This window comes from Pseudorasbora parva, chromosome 3 (assembly GCF_024679245.1).
Source record: "Pseudorasbora parva isolate DD20220531a chromosome 3, ASM2467924v1, whole genome shotgun sequence".
NCBI lineage: Eukaryota > Metazoa > Chordata > Actinopteri > Cypriniformes > Gobionidae > Pseudorasbora > Pseudorasbora parva.
The window spans coordinates 50,134,915-50,151,522 of record NC_090174.1 but is presented as its reverse complement, the minus strand read 5'-3'; the positions used below and the strand labels follow the sequence as shown (position 1 = coordinate 50,151,522).

Genomic DNA, 16,608 nt, shown 5'->3' with positions numbered 1-16,608 from the left:
TGAATCTAAGTTATCTGGGATAAATATGTTCAGTTCAGGTGTGAAACCCTGTAGGTTTGATAAGAGTGTGTTTTGGAGATCTTCTGTTATGATTGCAAGTAAATTGAAAGCATGCCACAGAAGAATGTTTGGTGAACATCTACATGGGCATCTGTGGTGCTTTTATTATTTACCCAAGGCTATAGATTTTCCTTTATTAACCCCTGAATTTAAACCAGGAGCAGTGAGAACATTAGTATGGCCCAAAGGTTCTTCAGCAAGAATGAACCACCTGGGTCTCCCTTTCAGACCAGCTTTAAAATGCTCCTCTTCTGGGAGGCTTTTAGCAGGCCTATTTGCACTCAAACACTTTTATATAGGAAACGTAGAAGGACCTCTACTTGAAAGGTTGCTTTGAGTATAGAAATCTTTGAAAAGCTTCACCTCATGCATTAAACTTAAACATTAAGCAAGCTCTTTTACTCATGTTCATCTCTTTTAGTTGACAAGTTGACAAGCGTTTATTATGTGCTTTGTGTGCCCCATGTTTCCAAGAAGTGTAAACCTTGTAAATGTGTTTTGTTATTAAAAATGAAATTTTACTTAGGGTGTGTGTGTGTTGGTATATGTGTGTGTGTGTGTGTGTGTGTGTGTGTGTGTGTATTTATATTTATATTTATTATATATATATATATATATATATAAAGACAATCTGAAGTGGCACATTCCATTCCTGTACCACTGTGACCATAATAAGGCAGTATGTTGTTTCTCTCTGTGTGTGTGTAACAGGAAATTAGAGGAGACATGCATGTTTGAGCGGGTCCCCCTGAGCGGTGCTCGAGGTCAGGACAGAGGGCCTGTCTCCATTAGTTTTACTGGCATGCCTCCAAAACCTTCTTTGCCCCTTCAGACTGCCTTTATTACTTCCCTCCCTTCTGTACTGCTTAGTCTATACAGATGGGTTAAAGTCTCTCCTCATACGTTTTAAACATCATAAACCCTGGTCGGAGTAGATACTATATTTAATTTGATGCAAACGAACATTACATTCATTTATACTGATATGTATATGTTTTCACAATTCACATAAACATCCAGTAAAAATATATGAACTGCTGTCATAGATTTCAGATTCAGACCAATAACTTGCAAGTCTTCTGGGTCGATTTATTAAAATGTCAAAAGATGAACTGGCTCAAAAGAGTCTGGTCTTGCTGAATGTTTCTGTTTTTTCCGTTGTACTTTTGCAAATGTCTGCAAAACGTTTGATCAACAACACTGTCATATTCTTATTTTACCTTCATAAATCTTCTTGCGCTGCTTCTGTTGAGTTTTAAAAAACACTGACATTCATAGTATACCTCTCCCCATTGTGGTTAGTCCTGTTCTTGAATGATTTAGGGAGCCTAAAAGTAGTGTGTGTTTGCTAACCTGATATTTCCCTGCAACCTTATCCCATGCCTTTATTCCAGTGTCAAACTCACCTGAGTCCCGTTTGAGTTGAACAAGAGGGTCTCAGAGCTGTAATTTAGCCCCTGACTGCATGAAAGGACACGCTTGGCTATTGTAAACACTCCAATGTCGCCTCTTAAAACAGTGTCATACAGAAGTGATGCATTTCTGAAGAGGAGCCTAGATCTCCGTCCTCCTAAATAACAGTGTTTCTGGCTTCTTTTTTGGTCTGTTAAATACAGAAGCTTTTTGTCAGATGCTACCCCTGAGACTACCTGAAAAATAAGCCTTGACGGATATAGATTGAAAGATAAGATTGTGGGGTGACAATGAATGTTTTGTTTGGGGTTATTTCCACCTTCAGAATGAAATGAAAAGAGTTTTTCCAGTGCCTTCTGTGGTGCTGATGGAAATATATCTTTTCACCTGTGATGCAATCTCAATTTCATCCAATGTGTTGTTCGGGCGTTGCAATTTCTGAAGGAATTCTTAGAAACAACAGAATAATACGTGCCGCACACCTTTCCGGGAGAAGAGCCCGTACGGCCCAAACAAGGACCTTCCGCTCTATCGACGTCAAGCCGACCCATACTCGAAAAAAACTCTCCGAAACTTGTGAGAAACCGGAAGGAGTATTTTTGATACAGAAATACTCCATCAAACGTCCAACTTAGTTTTTGAAACTTTGTCAATGTTTAGGATGGGAATCCAAGTCTTTAACAGTGTAAAAAGCTCAGTATGCATGAAACAGCATTTAAGCATCTGTGAAGGATTTCAGTGAAAAGGAGCAGTGCTGAAAACATCCAGGAATGGAGGTAAACCGTCCATACAATGAGAACTTTGAAAAGTCTTTTTATCAGGACCTGAGTCTGAACAAACCATTGGTCTGACTGTTACTTGACCCGTGTTCATGACATGGTCTGTCTTTAATACTTTTTTTTCCCTTAAAGTCACACTATGAAAGATACAATCAGCTCTGCTTAAAGCCGATTATCCAGTTTAATTTGCCGTGAAGATGTCTAGATACTCTTCGCCTTGAGATGGCTGAATTATTTCATAATAAAGTCACAAGGCGAGTCATTAGGGAACAAAAAAAGATCATAAGACATTTGAAAAACATGCATGCGGTCCTCCACATGTGCCCCTTTTTGCGAGGTGTTTGTGCGGGCGTGCACGCTAAGCAGTTTCCGTCCAATGCTCATTTTTGACTGGAAGCGGTTTAGTGAAAAAGCACTTGAGGGAACATTATCCGAATGAAAATATTGACAATATGCGTTTACACCACCTTGCCACTATGGCCACAATGTCAAAACAGCAAGTCAGGTGTGACGGGTAGAAGAAGGCCCGTCAAACTGGATTGTTCCTGCAAGTTCACTGTGGTAGGAAACCAGTTCCAGGTACATAAAGAGTGGGGCAAGAAAGCACAAGAGCTCTTTCAGACCCATGTTATGCTACTTGGGCCGTTGAATGATTCCCATTCATCCGTTTCCCCTTCCACTGAAAAGTAATCAGTTACTTGCTGAAAGATGATATTATATGCACCTAATGTTCATACAGGTTTGAAGCAGGTTCATGCCTGATAGCATTGTTAGAGAACACCTTTATTTGTGCTCTCCCATGGCAAAATGCTCACTGCCCCAAATGGTTTTCGCCCATGTAGTTTGGCCTTTTTTTTCCTTTTCATTCGCTTTTCTCCTCCTGTTTCACCTCCTGCTTTTCTCTGCAGCCTGTAAATCAGGAGAAAAGCAGCTGGCAGTGCTAATAGAGGATGCTCTCCTGCAGGGTAACAAAGAGGTATTGTTAGGTTTGTAAGGGCATTATGCAGCTAAATAAAGCTGACATGCTGAGGTGGAATTATTGCCCATGCTGAGCCTGGCGCTGCCCCGTGAAGCGAGGCTGAGAGTCGGCTGGAAGGAAACCAGAGCCGGAGAACCCGAGAGAGAATGGGTTGCTATTCCAGAATGTTCTATAATGACAGCAGTTCTTCTAGTGAGAGTCATCAGTTCTTGTGCTCTTCTCACAACTTGAATGACACTTAAAGACCCCCTGTGGTGAAAATCAAGTTTGTAATGTTGTTTATATGCCTGTGTGGTGTGTTTAATATGGTTTAAGACAAACCATGTGTGAATTCATCAGTCAACACCATTGCTGAGTATTTTCTGCTTTAAAACGCAGTGTGAAAGCCTCTCTCCTACCGTCACAAACTTGTAAGCAATCCCGTCAACATGCGGGATGGGGCTTTTCATTTCATTATTTCTAAGGATGCAGACTTTTAGGAGGCTGCAGTCTGACTCTGAGATTGCGAACGGGAATATGGTTTGTGTAACATTAGCAACACGTTATTAGCTGTTTGATGACGTAGTCAAGAGCCTAAGGCTAATCAAATAAATTACTGTTATGTGTCGACTTCTGTTCATATTCTGAATTGATTATATCTAGCCTAGAAAACATGCAAAGAAAGCTTCCTTTATAATCACTAAAAAGCTGTCACTCATCTCAGTTTGCGATCTCACAACGTTCTGTTATAATCAATGAAGTTGTAGACTGCATAATGTACCTTGAATGTAATTGTCTACATTTGTTAACGAGAGGATTTGTGAGCATTCAGAACTCATCACAAAGAAAAAAAAAATCTACATTAAAGAGATCGCTGCTGCAAAAGCACACGCAGTAAATAAAAACTTTGGGTGTTCTCCAGAGCGCAAGCACAAATCATCAGTAGTAATGTGATATTATTATAGAATGAATTCAGGGCGCTCTTGCCCTTGTTTGAGAGTGCTTAGCACCCTTAAGCGAACCACGCCGGTCTATATAATTCGCTCTTCCTTTTCGGAATTACTTTCTATACCGGACCTATATTTCCACTTGCCATTGTGTAGCGTTTACTACAGTTGAGTGACTTGATCATGTAGTCCAAATAATAGTATATTTGTAAATTAACATAAATTTGGATTAATACATTCTGTAATGTGTATTGTTAGTTCATGAGGCCCAATGCTTTAAAGCTACAATATGTAACTTTTACGTCCGCTAGAGGGCGCCTAATCAGAACAAAGGCGTAGTTTGTTGACGGGAAGTTTGAGCTCAGAATCTTCGGACATGTGGTCTTAACCTCACAGCCGGTGGAAAAGAACTAAAGAATTAAAGAACTAAAGAAATTAACTAAAATATTTGACAATAAAGTGTACTACCCTTTGACAAAGGCAGAACTGACATTTCACTTCAGTTATCTGTCTATGCCAATAAACTCAAAACGGCCAAAATCTCTATCTAATACATCACTAATCCAAACCCTATCTTGAGGATAATCTAATAAGAAGTCATGGTCTGACTTTTTCAGCTGAAAGTCTTAAACAAGCTCATATGTGACCATTTATGGGTGGTTTTTATATTTTGGCTTTTACTCCAAAAGTCAAAGGCCGAGGCATCAAGATTTGTCTGTTGTATTGGCCTGCATACGGCTGAGTCTCCACTGATTCCAACACCCTTCTGAGCCGTAAGACGAATCTTTATTAGAGCAGACAGCCATTGTCTGCAGTCATCTAGATAATTGCAGCGCTGGGTCCTCTTCTCTAATCAATCCAGACAGCTGCCGCCGTGCCTGCCGCGTTTGCCAACCGTGCAGCTCAAGCTAATTAATGAAATGATGAGCCGTTTGGGCACAACGTGGTACCACACAAACAATCTGGGGCGTTTGGTAATGCCCAGCCCACATCAGAGGCACAGATAGATTAGTGAAGAGCTTGTATTTTTATCGGCATCATAAAAATGAATGTTTCAGAAGTGCTGGATGAGATTTTTTTTCATCCAGAAATGAAAATTCTGGTGTTATTTACTCACCCTCATGTTGTACTAAACCAGTGACTTTCTCCTGCAGAGAAACATGCTTTTTCAGCTATAATGAACAAGGACTGGCACTTCAAAAAGGGATGCAAAAGCAGTTCAGGTTGTTGTTCATTGATAATCTTCCTCAACAGTGACCTAATACAGTTTGAATCATGAATTTATCATTTAGTCTGATTTAGTGAATCGATACTTTATGTATTTTATGCCGCTTACAAACATAAGTCCCTATTCGTTGCAATTGCACTGGAAAGAGTGACCAGCACTTCAGAGTTTCTCATTTTGTGTTCACACAGGTTTCGAACAACATGGGTACACAATTTATTTTCCATGAAATAGTCTAGTATAGTTTCTAATTACAAAGTGGCATGATAACTATGAATAAAAAGAGGTGAATCATTTGTTTCTAACATGCGTCTTCATTCTGTCCGTCAGTAATCACGCATGGCATGAAACAGGATGGCATATGCCGTCTGAGCCATATGGGCACAGTGTGAGTCTGTTCCCAGCATGGGGAAGCAGTGGTTCATGGAGGGCACGAAAAGCTTCCAGATCTCTGAAATGAACAGTAGGCGCTCACAGATTTTCTGTGTGGCTTCACCAGCCAACATGTTGCAGCTTAACACCCGGAGAGCTCTGGTGCCACCTTGCCCTGTCCCGAACAGAGATGGAAATAGCGGACCAATGTCTTCACACCAGCTGTCATTGGCCCTTAAAATGTCTTGAAACACGCAGGCTGCTTTTGCATGTCTGTGGTCTCAGTATGGGTTTAGAAGAGCTAAAACTAAACTTCTCATAGAGAAGTACTGTATCTCTGTGTGTGCGTGCGTGCGTGCGTGCGTGTGTGCGTGTGTGCGGCCTGGTAATCCCTACGTCAGGGCTATTCAAATCTTACCCTGGAGGGCCAATGCAGTGCAGAGTTTAGCTCCAACCTTAATCAAGCACACATGAACATGCTAATCAATGTCTTCAGGATCATTAGAAAATCACAGGTGGGTGTGTTTGACGAGGGTTGGAGCTAAACTCTGCAGTGCATTGGCCCTCCAGGGTAAGAGAATAGCCCTGCCCTACGTTATGGGGACAAAACGTCCCCACAAAGATGGCAATATCCGAAATCCTTGTTCCAATCCTTGGAAAACATCTTATAAATCACCCAGAAGGAGTTTTTTTGAGAAAGTAAAAATGCAGAATGTTTCCTGTGATGGGTAGGTTTAGGGGCAGGGGCAGTGTAGGGGGATAGAATGTACAGTTTGTACAGTATGAAATCCATTACGCCTATGAAAAGTCCCCATAAAACATGGAAACACGACGTGTGTGTGTGTGTGTGTGAGAGAGAGAGAGAGAGAGAGAGAGAGAGAGAGAGAGAGAGAGAGAGAGAGAGAGAGTGTAGATTATAGATTTTTTTTTTAAATAAAATAAAAAATAAATGAATAAGTACCTTTACTTATTTTAATGCATTCATTCTAAAATTCATTTATCACATTTTGACAGCTGTGAGACAATATTCAGGTTTATAATCAACATTTCTGAAGCCAAAATCTCTTTCATCAGTTAGAGGTTGCGATTTAGATGTTTTGGCATGCTCTGTTCTTTGTTGGCACGATGAAATGCAGATCCCAGTGGATTTGACTGGTAAAGAGGAGAGAATTTCCTGTCTGGATGAAGCTAATCTGTGAAAAGATGACAGCTCTCCATGCAGCACCTGCTCACGAGATACATTCTTGTCTTATTCTGTTTGTTGACTTCATCACCTGGAGGGGGCTTTTAGTTTGTTACTTGTGGTTTTATATCTGTCTTTGTGCATGAGTATTAATGTTTATTTTCCGGCACACAGTGATGATGGCGATATATATCACAGGGTTTGCAAGGGAAATGAGCTCAGAATGTGTAGTGTTAGGCTTGAGTTCTCGCAGCAGAAGGCAGTGCAGAGTGTGAGTATTTGCAATAAGCATCATTGGTCGCTGGTCATTTGGGAGAATTTGCATACCCTGCTGCCTTATCTTAAGACCCCATTTACATATGAGCTGTTTTTATTACATATAAAACAGAGACCGACTAAGACGTAAATCCATAATCTCTTATTTGCATGTGCAACAGGAGACGGTTGAGAATATTGTTGTAAAGGGTGGGTGGGGGGTGGGGAGGTCAATAGTCTGGAAATAGACACAGGCTGCCTCCCAAATCAGATATGCAACATTAGGATTAGTCTTGTGTTGAAAATAGTGTGTCCTGATGATGTCTCGATACTTTGTATTTCTGAAGTATGTGACCATGAATGCTTATTGTGCTAAAAATAACCACAATGGCTCAACTTGCAGAAGTGTGTTTATTTTCAGTGTCTGTCTGTCTGTCTGTCTGTCTGTCTGTCTGTCTGTCTATCTATCTATTGTTTTATCTATCTATCATTCTATCATTTTATCATTCTGTCTATCAATCTATCACTATCTGTTGTTCTATCCATCCATCTGTTTATTTATCTAGTGTTCTATTGTTCTCTCGTCATAAGGCCTATAAACCTTCAAAAAGATCAAGACTTATTTTTAAATATTGTTCAAAACGTTCAAACAAGGCTTTGTCAAGCCAAGATTCAAACTTTACTTTTTTAGTTAAATATCATAATTGTATTTGTTTGCATTTTACTTTATTTGAATTGTCCTTTCCTACACTGTAAGAAAATAATCTTTAGAAAAACAACTTCCATGAAGTTTATAAACATGTCATTCATTCCTAAAACAATGCAATATAATGGGTAATTCAAAATATGAGGAAAACACCTGTGAAAAATCAATACAGAAAATTCTTTCATTTAACTTTTCATTTTGCAAAAGAGTTACAGATTTTATATATATAAATATATATATATATGTATATACATACAAACATACTCACCTAAAGGAGTATTAGGAACACCTGTTCAATTTCTCATTAATGCAATTATCTAATCAACCAATCACATCGCAGTTGCTTCAATGCATTTAGGGGTGTGGTCCTGGTCAAGACAATCTCCTGAACTCCAAACTGAATGTCAGAATGGGAAAGAACGTTGATTTAAGCAATTTTGAGCGTGGCATGGTTGTTGGTGCCAAACGGGCCGGTCAGAGTAATTCACAATCTGCTCAGTTACTGGGATTTTCACACACCACCATTTCTAGGGTTTAGAAAGAATGGTGTGAAAAAGGAAAAACATCCAGTATGCGGCAGTCCTGTGGGCGAAAATGCCTTGTTGATGCTAGAGGTCAGAGGAGAATGGGCCGACTGATTCAGGCTGATAGAAGAGCAACTTTGACTGAAATAACCACTCGTTACAACTGAGGTATGCAGCAACTTATACTTATAGTAGGCGCTTTGTAGCATTAACTTATAATATGAGACTCTTTTTTCAGAACACTGGAAATAATTTCCTCTGATAGCTAAAGCCATCTGTCTGCACTTTCATCATGTCGGTGTGTGTGTAATGAGTAGAGTACGGCAGCTCTCCAGATGTTCCAAGACGGCTGTCTGAGCCTGAAATGAGTTCAGAGGTCAAGGATATCTTAGTGGGACAGCTGTGAGGCGATGCTGGGGTCGCCCTGCTTCTGCTGGAACCATCCGTCATGAGAACACACACCCCTACTTACACTGGTGGTGGTTCTTACCGCAGTAGGCACGTGTTGAGGCCAGAGTCCCTTGAGGGATCGTACCATGAGAGAAGCAGCAGGGGGAGAGGATAGATCAATAGTGTGCTGAAGTGTCATCTGGTGAACAGGGATGCCAACACGTCCCAAGGGAGTGTCACTCTCTCCTCAGAATGCAACCTCTGACCTCTACAAATCTGTGGGTGTTCCTGAGGGCACTCTTGTCTGTGTGTCTAATAGCTCTACTGTGATTTCACTCAGTCTTAAGGGTCTCTGTTGTTGCCTGTTTTATGCTAAAGATTGAAAATGCTCTTCTGTTCAAGATTTGAGAGAACTGTTTGGCATAAAATGGCATAACAAGAATTGTAGTAATTGTTAAATTATTTTAATGTCTTATATTTGAAACCCTACTTATTATTATTATTATTATTGTTATTTATTTTAATGAATAATAATGATATATGTATGTATAATATGTTTTTTTTTTTTTTTTTTGCTGCACCATTTGTGCTATAGATATGAATGATCAAACACTTGTTAGAAACACTTTTACTGATCTTACTTAAGCAGTCAGAATGACAATTTTGCCTGGTGAATAATAAAAGGGGTGAAAAGGTCCGTAGAAGGCTTCTCTGGCTAGTAAGTAAATACCTAGTAGCCACCTAGAAACTCCTAATAGCAATACACTGAAACTACTCTTAACACCTAGCAAGGAATAATCCAAGCCCCTAGCATCATGGTGGCAAAGTTTGCATGGGTAAGCAGTAAAAATCTAGACACTGAAGTCGGTGTGTTTTATGGTTTTGTTATTAGCAGGCATAGTAAATCTATCGCTGACCTTGGTGTTAGATAATGAGGTCTTGTTTGTCTCAGAGAAATATTTCTTCCTTGAGGCCTGTCAGTTGTCAAAAACAAAAAGTTAAAGGAGTTACAAGTATATTTGACTTGTCTTCTCATTAAAAAAATCCTAAGGCAGAATTTCAGGGCCAACAGTCATAATATGGAATGTATTGAGAAAATTGAAAGCCATACACCTTTAATGTGGCAACTTGCCCAATCCATATCTAATGTGTCTACAGTGAGGTTGACATATTAACAATTTACCACAGCCAAAAATTGACAAGAATTTCACAGGTGACACGCACAGCCACTGCCAGAAGCATGACATCACAACGGCTCGTTTCGAATGACATTGTGTCATATTTTCTGCGAAATGATTACGGCCGCATTCTAGACTGGGAAGAAGCCTCTTCATTACATACCACAGGCATCCAGACATTCACAGGGCACTTTTTTTAATGAGAAAGAAGCCAAGCTTGTATGTCTTGTCCTGCCTACTGGCTGCCATTATGACCCATTAGAATCATCATTAAGAGAAAGCACAGGGCCCATTGTGCCTAAAGTGCCATGGACTGCTAGCTGAGGAGCCTGACTACCACTGTCCGCTTTCACTGTACGAACGTGCCTCCGAGACTGGTTTCCAAGGCAACGTCACCGACGGGCGACATATTTCTTCTCCGCTTTGTAGGAAAAGGCAGCAAGACAGGGTTATCCATGAGTGCATCTGTTTAGACCTTTCCAAGTGATAGGGTAGAAGTTCTCCTTTTGCGGTAATCTTGTACGAGGCACTGTCCTACAAATCGTAACCACTGCCGTTCCCAGAAAACCTTCAAAAGCCAACCCAAAGCTGCAAAAAAAGGACAAACTCCACCACCTACACACTTAAAAGGACAATTTTCCTTCTAAGAACAGGTTCTGTTTGTAGACTTGGGCTCATTTATGAAGTGCGTCATTCGGCAGGGGAGAAATGTGTCAAGAACTCGAGCTAGCGTTTTTATCCCTCAATTATTGGTGTCCATTAATGATTAAGTGGTATGTTAATACAGCTCAGATATTCCATTAGGAGCGCCGGCCTGAGGTTTTAATGGCCTGGGAGAGAGTATGTGTACTGCAGGCTTTCAGAGTCTTTGTTTGAGGTTGCACTAAGCTGTTAGGAATGAGGACTGCATTAAATGTGTTAATTAGTGGCCTGGGGAAGATATTGTCTTTAATTACTCTCTACCTCTCTCCATCTTTCCTCTCTGTTTTCTTTTCTAGCACTATTGTCAGTAAAATGGCATATGTGTTTGTTGGAAGGGGTGTATGCTTTAAAGGGGGGTCTAATGCTATTTCATGCATTCTGACTTATTTTCATTGTTAAAGAGTTGGATGCTCATGCTAAACATGGCCAAAATGTAAAAGTAAAAAAAAAAAAAAAAACATGCGTCGGACATATGACAGAGTATTTCTGTGCCAAATACACTCCTTCCGGATGCAAACAAGTTTCAGAAAGTTTTTTTCAGAGTATAGCCATGTATTACGTCAAAATAGGTGAAATTCCTTGTATGGGCACTTCTGCCGGATGAGCGCGTGTAAGAGCGTGCCCATCAACGTGCTTCGTTCGGGTTACGGGAGCCATCGGCAGCGCTTTGTTTTTAGTCCAAAAAATCCACAATGTCACTAAAGGTTGTGTTTCTGGTTGTGAGGGAAAGATAACCTTGTTCAGCTTCCTAAATAACCCAGCGTTAAGGAAACAGTGGATGAAGTTTGTTTTTCTGGAGCACTAATAGAGTTCTGCAAGTGTGTTTGTTTGTTCCCAGTCACAAGTTGAAACCGCAGGCATCAAATGTTTGTGTTTTGTTGGCTATTGATGCGCAAGTGCATATAATGCAAACAACACGAACATATAGTGAATAGAAATGTATTCAGGGAAGAATAATGCCATAAATGTATTGTGTGTGCATGTGTGTTTGTCATCTTTTGCACCGCCCACTCCACTCCTTCACAAGTTCGGCTGTTTCCAAAAAGAGTCGGTACAGCTTATCTGTCTTTTATACTAATTCTACTAAAACTAAAGACTTTGAGATATGAAGGATGCAATACTACTCTATAGGTACTCAAGATTAACATGAGATTGGTTGAAGCTGTGCGTGTTAATTTCCTATTATCACTGTAAAGCAACTTTGAAGCAAACTGAAACTTATTGTAAAGAGCGCTATATAAATGAAGGTGACTTGACTATGCTTTTACATTTTGTAACCTATTTAGTCTGTAGATTGCGAAGTGTAAAACATTTTTTGCACTGCGCTCCGATTAACTGAGCGAAAGCAGAAGTTCCTCTGTACAGTCTGTGGCAGTGTTACAGAAATCCCTGGAAATATCTTGTGAAAAAGAGAGAGTGAGCGAGGGTGACTCTGAAAGGCCAGTATAAAGGGTGCATGATCCCTTTTCACAGCACAATTGAAACATAATTATTTCATGGCAGACTGTGTGCTCTGTAAATCTATGAATGGGAACGGCATTTAACTTTAATTAGCTCTGATTTATTCATTCTGACTGGATTGCTTGCAGAAAATTGGATCATCTGATTATAGTCAAGCATGAAAATGACCTGATTAAACACTTCATAAAACCCATGGAGAGAAAAAGAAATACAGAAAGAAAATGAACCTGGGATAAAACGATAAAGGGGAGATAAGAGAGATGAGGCACAGAGAGGAAGACAGACAGATGTGGATGTGTTTGGTGTCATGGTGTATGCCAGCATTTTGCACAGTGAGCAGAGAAGGCATCGCAGCTGGTTTCTGTTCACCCTGCTGCAAACTAATGGATGGATTGGCAAACCAATCCCATCCTATAGGTTACATGTCTACAGCTGTGCCAAACTCCATGTGCATTTGATTTGAGATGCTTGCATGCACCTGAGCCAAAAAAACAACAACCCTGTGGGACTTTCCCTATCCTATAGTGTGGACAAAATCCACTCACTATGGGGTTTGTATTGAGTGTGGTTTATGATTGGTTTCAAAATCCTATCAATAAAGGCAGCATAAGGCCCATTCAATTCTATGAGATTTGGAGAGTTATTTACCACAGCTATAACGATAACCTCACAGAGGAATAATTGGAATCACTTTCAGAAAAAAAGAAAAAAAATTCAGATAAACTACAATAACCCTTTTAAAGAGCTCAAGTATTTAAAATGGCAGACAACTACAATGCATGCCATGCAGTATTAGTAACTTTTAATTTAAAAATATGAAATAAATATAGATACAGATTTTAATCTTTTTGTCTTTCTTTCTTTCTAGTTACGCCAACGAATGAGAATCTGGGATCTAAAACTTCCAGCTCGACCAAAGTGTCTGGCCTTCAGCGTAGCCAGGAACAGAGTAACGACGTTTCGTTTGTCCCGCCGATCTCAAGTCCGACTCCTGCGTCGCCCCCTACGGGGTCTCCTGCCCCTGCTGCGGCGGCAGCCCCCCCGCCTAGACCGCACCCTATTTCCCCAAACCCTCTCAGTATCAAGAAGGAATCTGTACCCCCTATTCCCACCCCTCCCCTCCTGAGGAACCAATCACATTCGCTGGAGCACAGACTCCCACCCACGTCGCACCACAGCCGGCCAATCATCAGTCATCATCATCATCCTTTGCCTTACAGCAGTCTTCACGACATCAGGTTAGTAACTTTTTTTATAATGCGTTTTACACAGTATATATACACCCTACTGTGCTAAAGTCTTAGGCATGTTAGTATTTTTGCTCTTGACACTTAAAGAAACCTACCTGCAAAGCTACAGTACTGTGACAGATTTTAGCACTTAGCTGTAAAGTGTGGATGCTTTTAAAATTTTGCCATAAATAGATTTCTTGTAGAACTTCTATTTACTAAATCAAATAAATATTTGGAGTGACCACCCTTTGCGTTGAAAACTGCTAAAAAAGTGTCCTAAGTACACTTACACATAGTTTTTCAGGTAGCTTTTCAGGAAGTGTCTTGAGTACGTTGCAGCAGTTCTTCTGGAATTAGTCTGTCTCAGTTTCTTCAGACTTGATGATGGTCAGATCAGATCTCTGTGTGGAGCATACAGGCTGTTGTTGTCAGACTCCTTTTGCACACAAAAAATCTAACTTAATTATTCCAATTAATGTCTAAAGGAATGTTTTGAAATGTAAACTTATATTTAATACTGACAGCAAAAGATATAAATAACTGGTTTAAATGGTTTCCTTACAAAAACTTTATTTATTTATTTTCATTTTGAAATAACTGAAAATTCAAGAGTTATATTTGGAATTTATGACAGCTATAAATTCATAATCTAAATATTGCTTCTTATATCCTGTCTTTCCTTTTGTATTCACAGCAACAACCCTTCCACTCTTCCTCCAAAACACCACCTGCCTCACTCACCTCATCATCTCAGCGGCCTCCCGTCTCCTGCTCCTCCTCTTCCTCTCTCCATAGCCGGTCTGCCTTCCTCCCACTACTCCCTTCACTCGCCCTCCCACATCTCCAGCCATCCGGCCATGTTCGCCACCCCTGCTACACTGCCTCCTCCGCCCACCCTACCGACCAACAGCCTGGTGGTGCCAGGTCACCCTGCCGGACCGTCCTATCCAGGTAAAAAACACAAAAAATTCTCTCACTGAGATTTTTATAGTGTAGTTGGTATGAGATTTGAGAATCTTTTTGACAACCTATAGGTTTCTTTAATTATGCAATATAACAAATTGATACAAATATTTAATTTGCATAAGGGTGTGTACACATTAGAGTTTACGCAGCAGTAAAGGCTGCAAATCCACTGATTTCAATTTGGATGGTGCATTTCAAGAATGTAGAGGGGGGAAATTAAGTGTTTTCAGAAGTGTAGGTGCAAAAATTGTAGCTTTTACTGCACTTTGACATTAGCATCCATTGACCAATGAGAATTAAGGGTCCAATTTTTACCAAATTTGAACAAACCGGCAGAACACATTTCATGCATTTATGTTCCTCAAATGCTCCGTTGGAGATTTTTCTAGTGTTTAGTGCCCTAAGATTGTGCATTTTTTTAAACTTGGACCTATTAAATGAAAGGCATGTGATTACCACAACAATTAAATGTTTATTTAACTGATATATTGCATTCCCATTTTCCCAAGTGGCCGTACATTCCCAAGATTTAAATTTGCATATTGTAATGCTAGTCTTAAATTTGCAAAAATTTGGTTCCCACAAATCTACTGACTGTTCCTACAGTTACTGTAATTGAATTGCTTGGTATAAAACTCCTCTGCTTGTTGACAATTAACCAATGTTAAAGACAGCTTTACAAGTACAGTATTCAGTAACAACAGCACTGCTTTTAAATCACATTCTTTTCAAGTGCAATGCGAGATGGGGCACGCATAAGAGGTCAGCATATGAAAAATGTGACATATCCAGATGGTCCAGTTTCTACTATATGATACCTATAATAAAGAAGGATGCGAGCTGCACTTCTTTTCTAATATCTGGATCCTCTGCCTCGGAAAGTCTTATTGCCTTCTATTTTACCTTTGACAGTTGTCAGTTTTCAAATGCTTTGTTTGATACAATATATATTATATGCAATATTTGAGATGAAAATTAGACCTGGCCTCTTCGTCTCTGCCTTATCTCTATGGTAAGTGTATTTTTTTTGTTTATTATTGGCTTTTAGATGCCGATTTCTAAAGCTACATGCTGAACTAAATCTAAGGTTCAAGAATAGAATAAAAGGGTTTTTAATAAAAGTATATGTAGTATATTATATAATATAATAAGTAGAACATTTAAACATGCAGTTAGCCTCTACAGTGTAATCCTTTCTGTAGATGTCATCAATAACTAAAATCTTAGTTCACTGTAACAAACCAAGTGTAGTCTAAATTAAACTTATATATTGATGTCTTTTAAAAGCATCAAGCAAGTTTAAAAAGGGTCATAAAGGAATAGTTCACCCAAAAATGAAAATCTGTATGCAAACCTGTATGAATTTTTTTTCTTTCGTGGAACCATTTTTTTCTATCAATTATATATGGTCACATTAGGTTTGTTTGTATTCCGCAGAAGAAAGTAATTCATACAGGTTTGGGTGATGAGGGTCATGACAGAATTTTCATTTTTTTGGGTGAACTATCCCTTTAAGTCAGTATAACAGTGTGTGAATGTCGCGTCAAGTGTGTGTGTGTTTTCTGCTGAGGTGACTCTCGGTTCTCTCTTGTCTTTAGATACCAGCCTGTTGATATCTTTCAACCAACCAATCATGTATTGCCAGCCTCATTCGGGGATTCTGATTGGCACATTGTCACAGGCAACTCTCTTACCTCCACCAATGAGTCCTCACGTAGAAAACCCTCACACCTTGAATTGGAGAAACAGAGAAAGCCAGGTGACTACCCTCTTTCGCTTCTTCCTACCGCTGTTGTGAAAACTCACTGGCCGCCCTTGCCTTTTTTTTTCTTTTCCCTCCCGTGTCTTCCCCCTCTCCCCCCTTTCCCTCCTTTTCCCCTTCGCTCTCCTTTCTTGCAGAGCATGATCTTCTGCGGCAGGAGCTGAACAACCGCTTCCTGGTTCAGAGCTCGGAGCGGGGTCGGGGGTCGACTCCAGGGGCGACAGGGTCGCCGTTGGCCCCTGTGTCGCTCCTCCGGGCCGAGTTTCACCAACATCAGCATATGCACCAGCACCAACACACGCATCAGCATACCTTTACGCCCTTCCCTGCCAGTCTGCCCCCGGCAGCCATCATTGGGCCGCCCACTGCACCTCCCATGGTGCGTACCCCAGCCAGAAATGTGAGGATAAGTAAAAACGGATAGATTTTACTCCCTTCCTTACCTCCCTATTCCCCCTTAAAATACTCCAACCTATTTAAAACGAGCCCTTTCTA

General features: G+C 40.2%; 1 protein-coding gene across 10 annotated transcripts in view; it reads left to right on the top strand.

Moving 5' to 3' along the window:
* The window catches only part of fbrsl1 (fibrosin-like 1), a 372,630-nt gene that overhangs the window by 341,431 nt on the left and 14,591 nt on the right, over nucleotides 1-16,608 (top strand). For 7 of the 10 annotated variants that reach the window (XM_067439374.1, XM_067439373.1, XM_067439379.1 and 4 more), the window contains 3 exons: nucleotides 13,022-13,391; nucleotides 14,080-14,336; nucleotides 16,251-16,513. In XM_067439374.1, the coding sequence (XP_067295475.1) occupies nucleotides 13,022-13,391; nucleotides 14,080-14,336; nucleotides 16,251-16,513 (890 nt within the window). Of the gene's footprint in view, nucleotides 1-13,021; nucleotides 13,392-14,079; nucleotides 14,337-15,949; nucleotides 16,111-16,250; nucleotides 16,514-16,608 lie in introns of all 10 variants that reach the window. The other 3 variants (XM_067439383.1, XM_067439382.1, XM_067439376.1) reach the window with 2 other exon arrangements.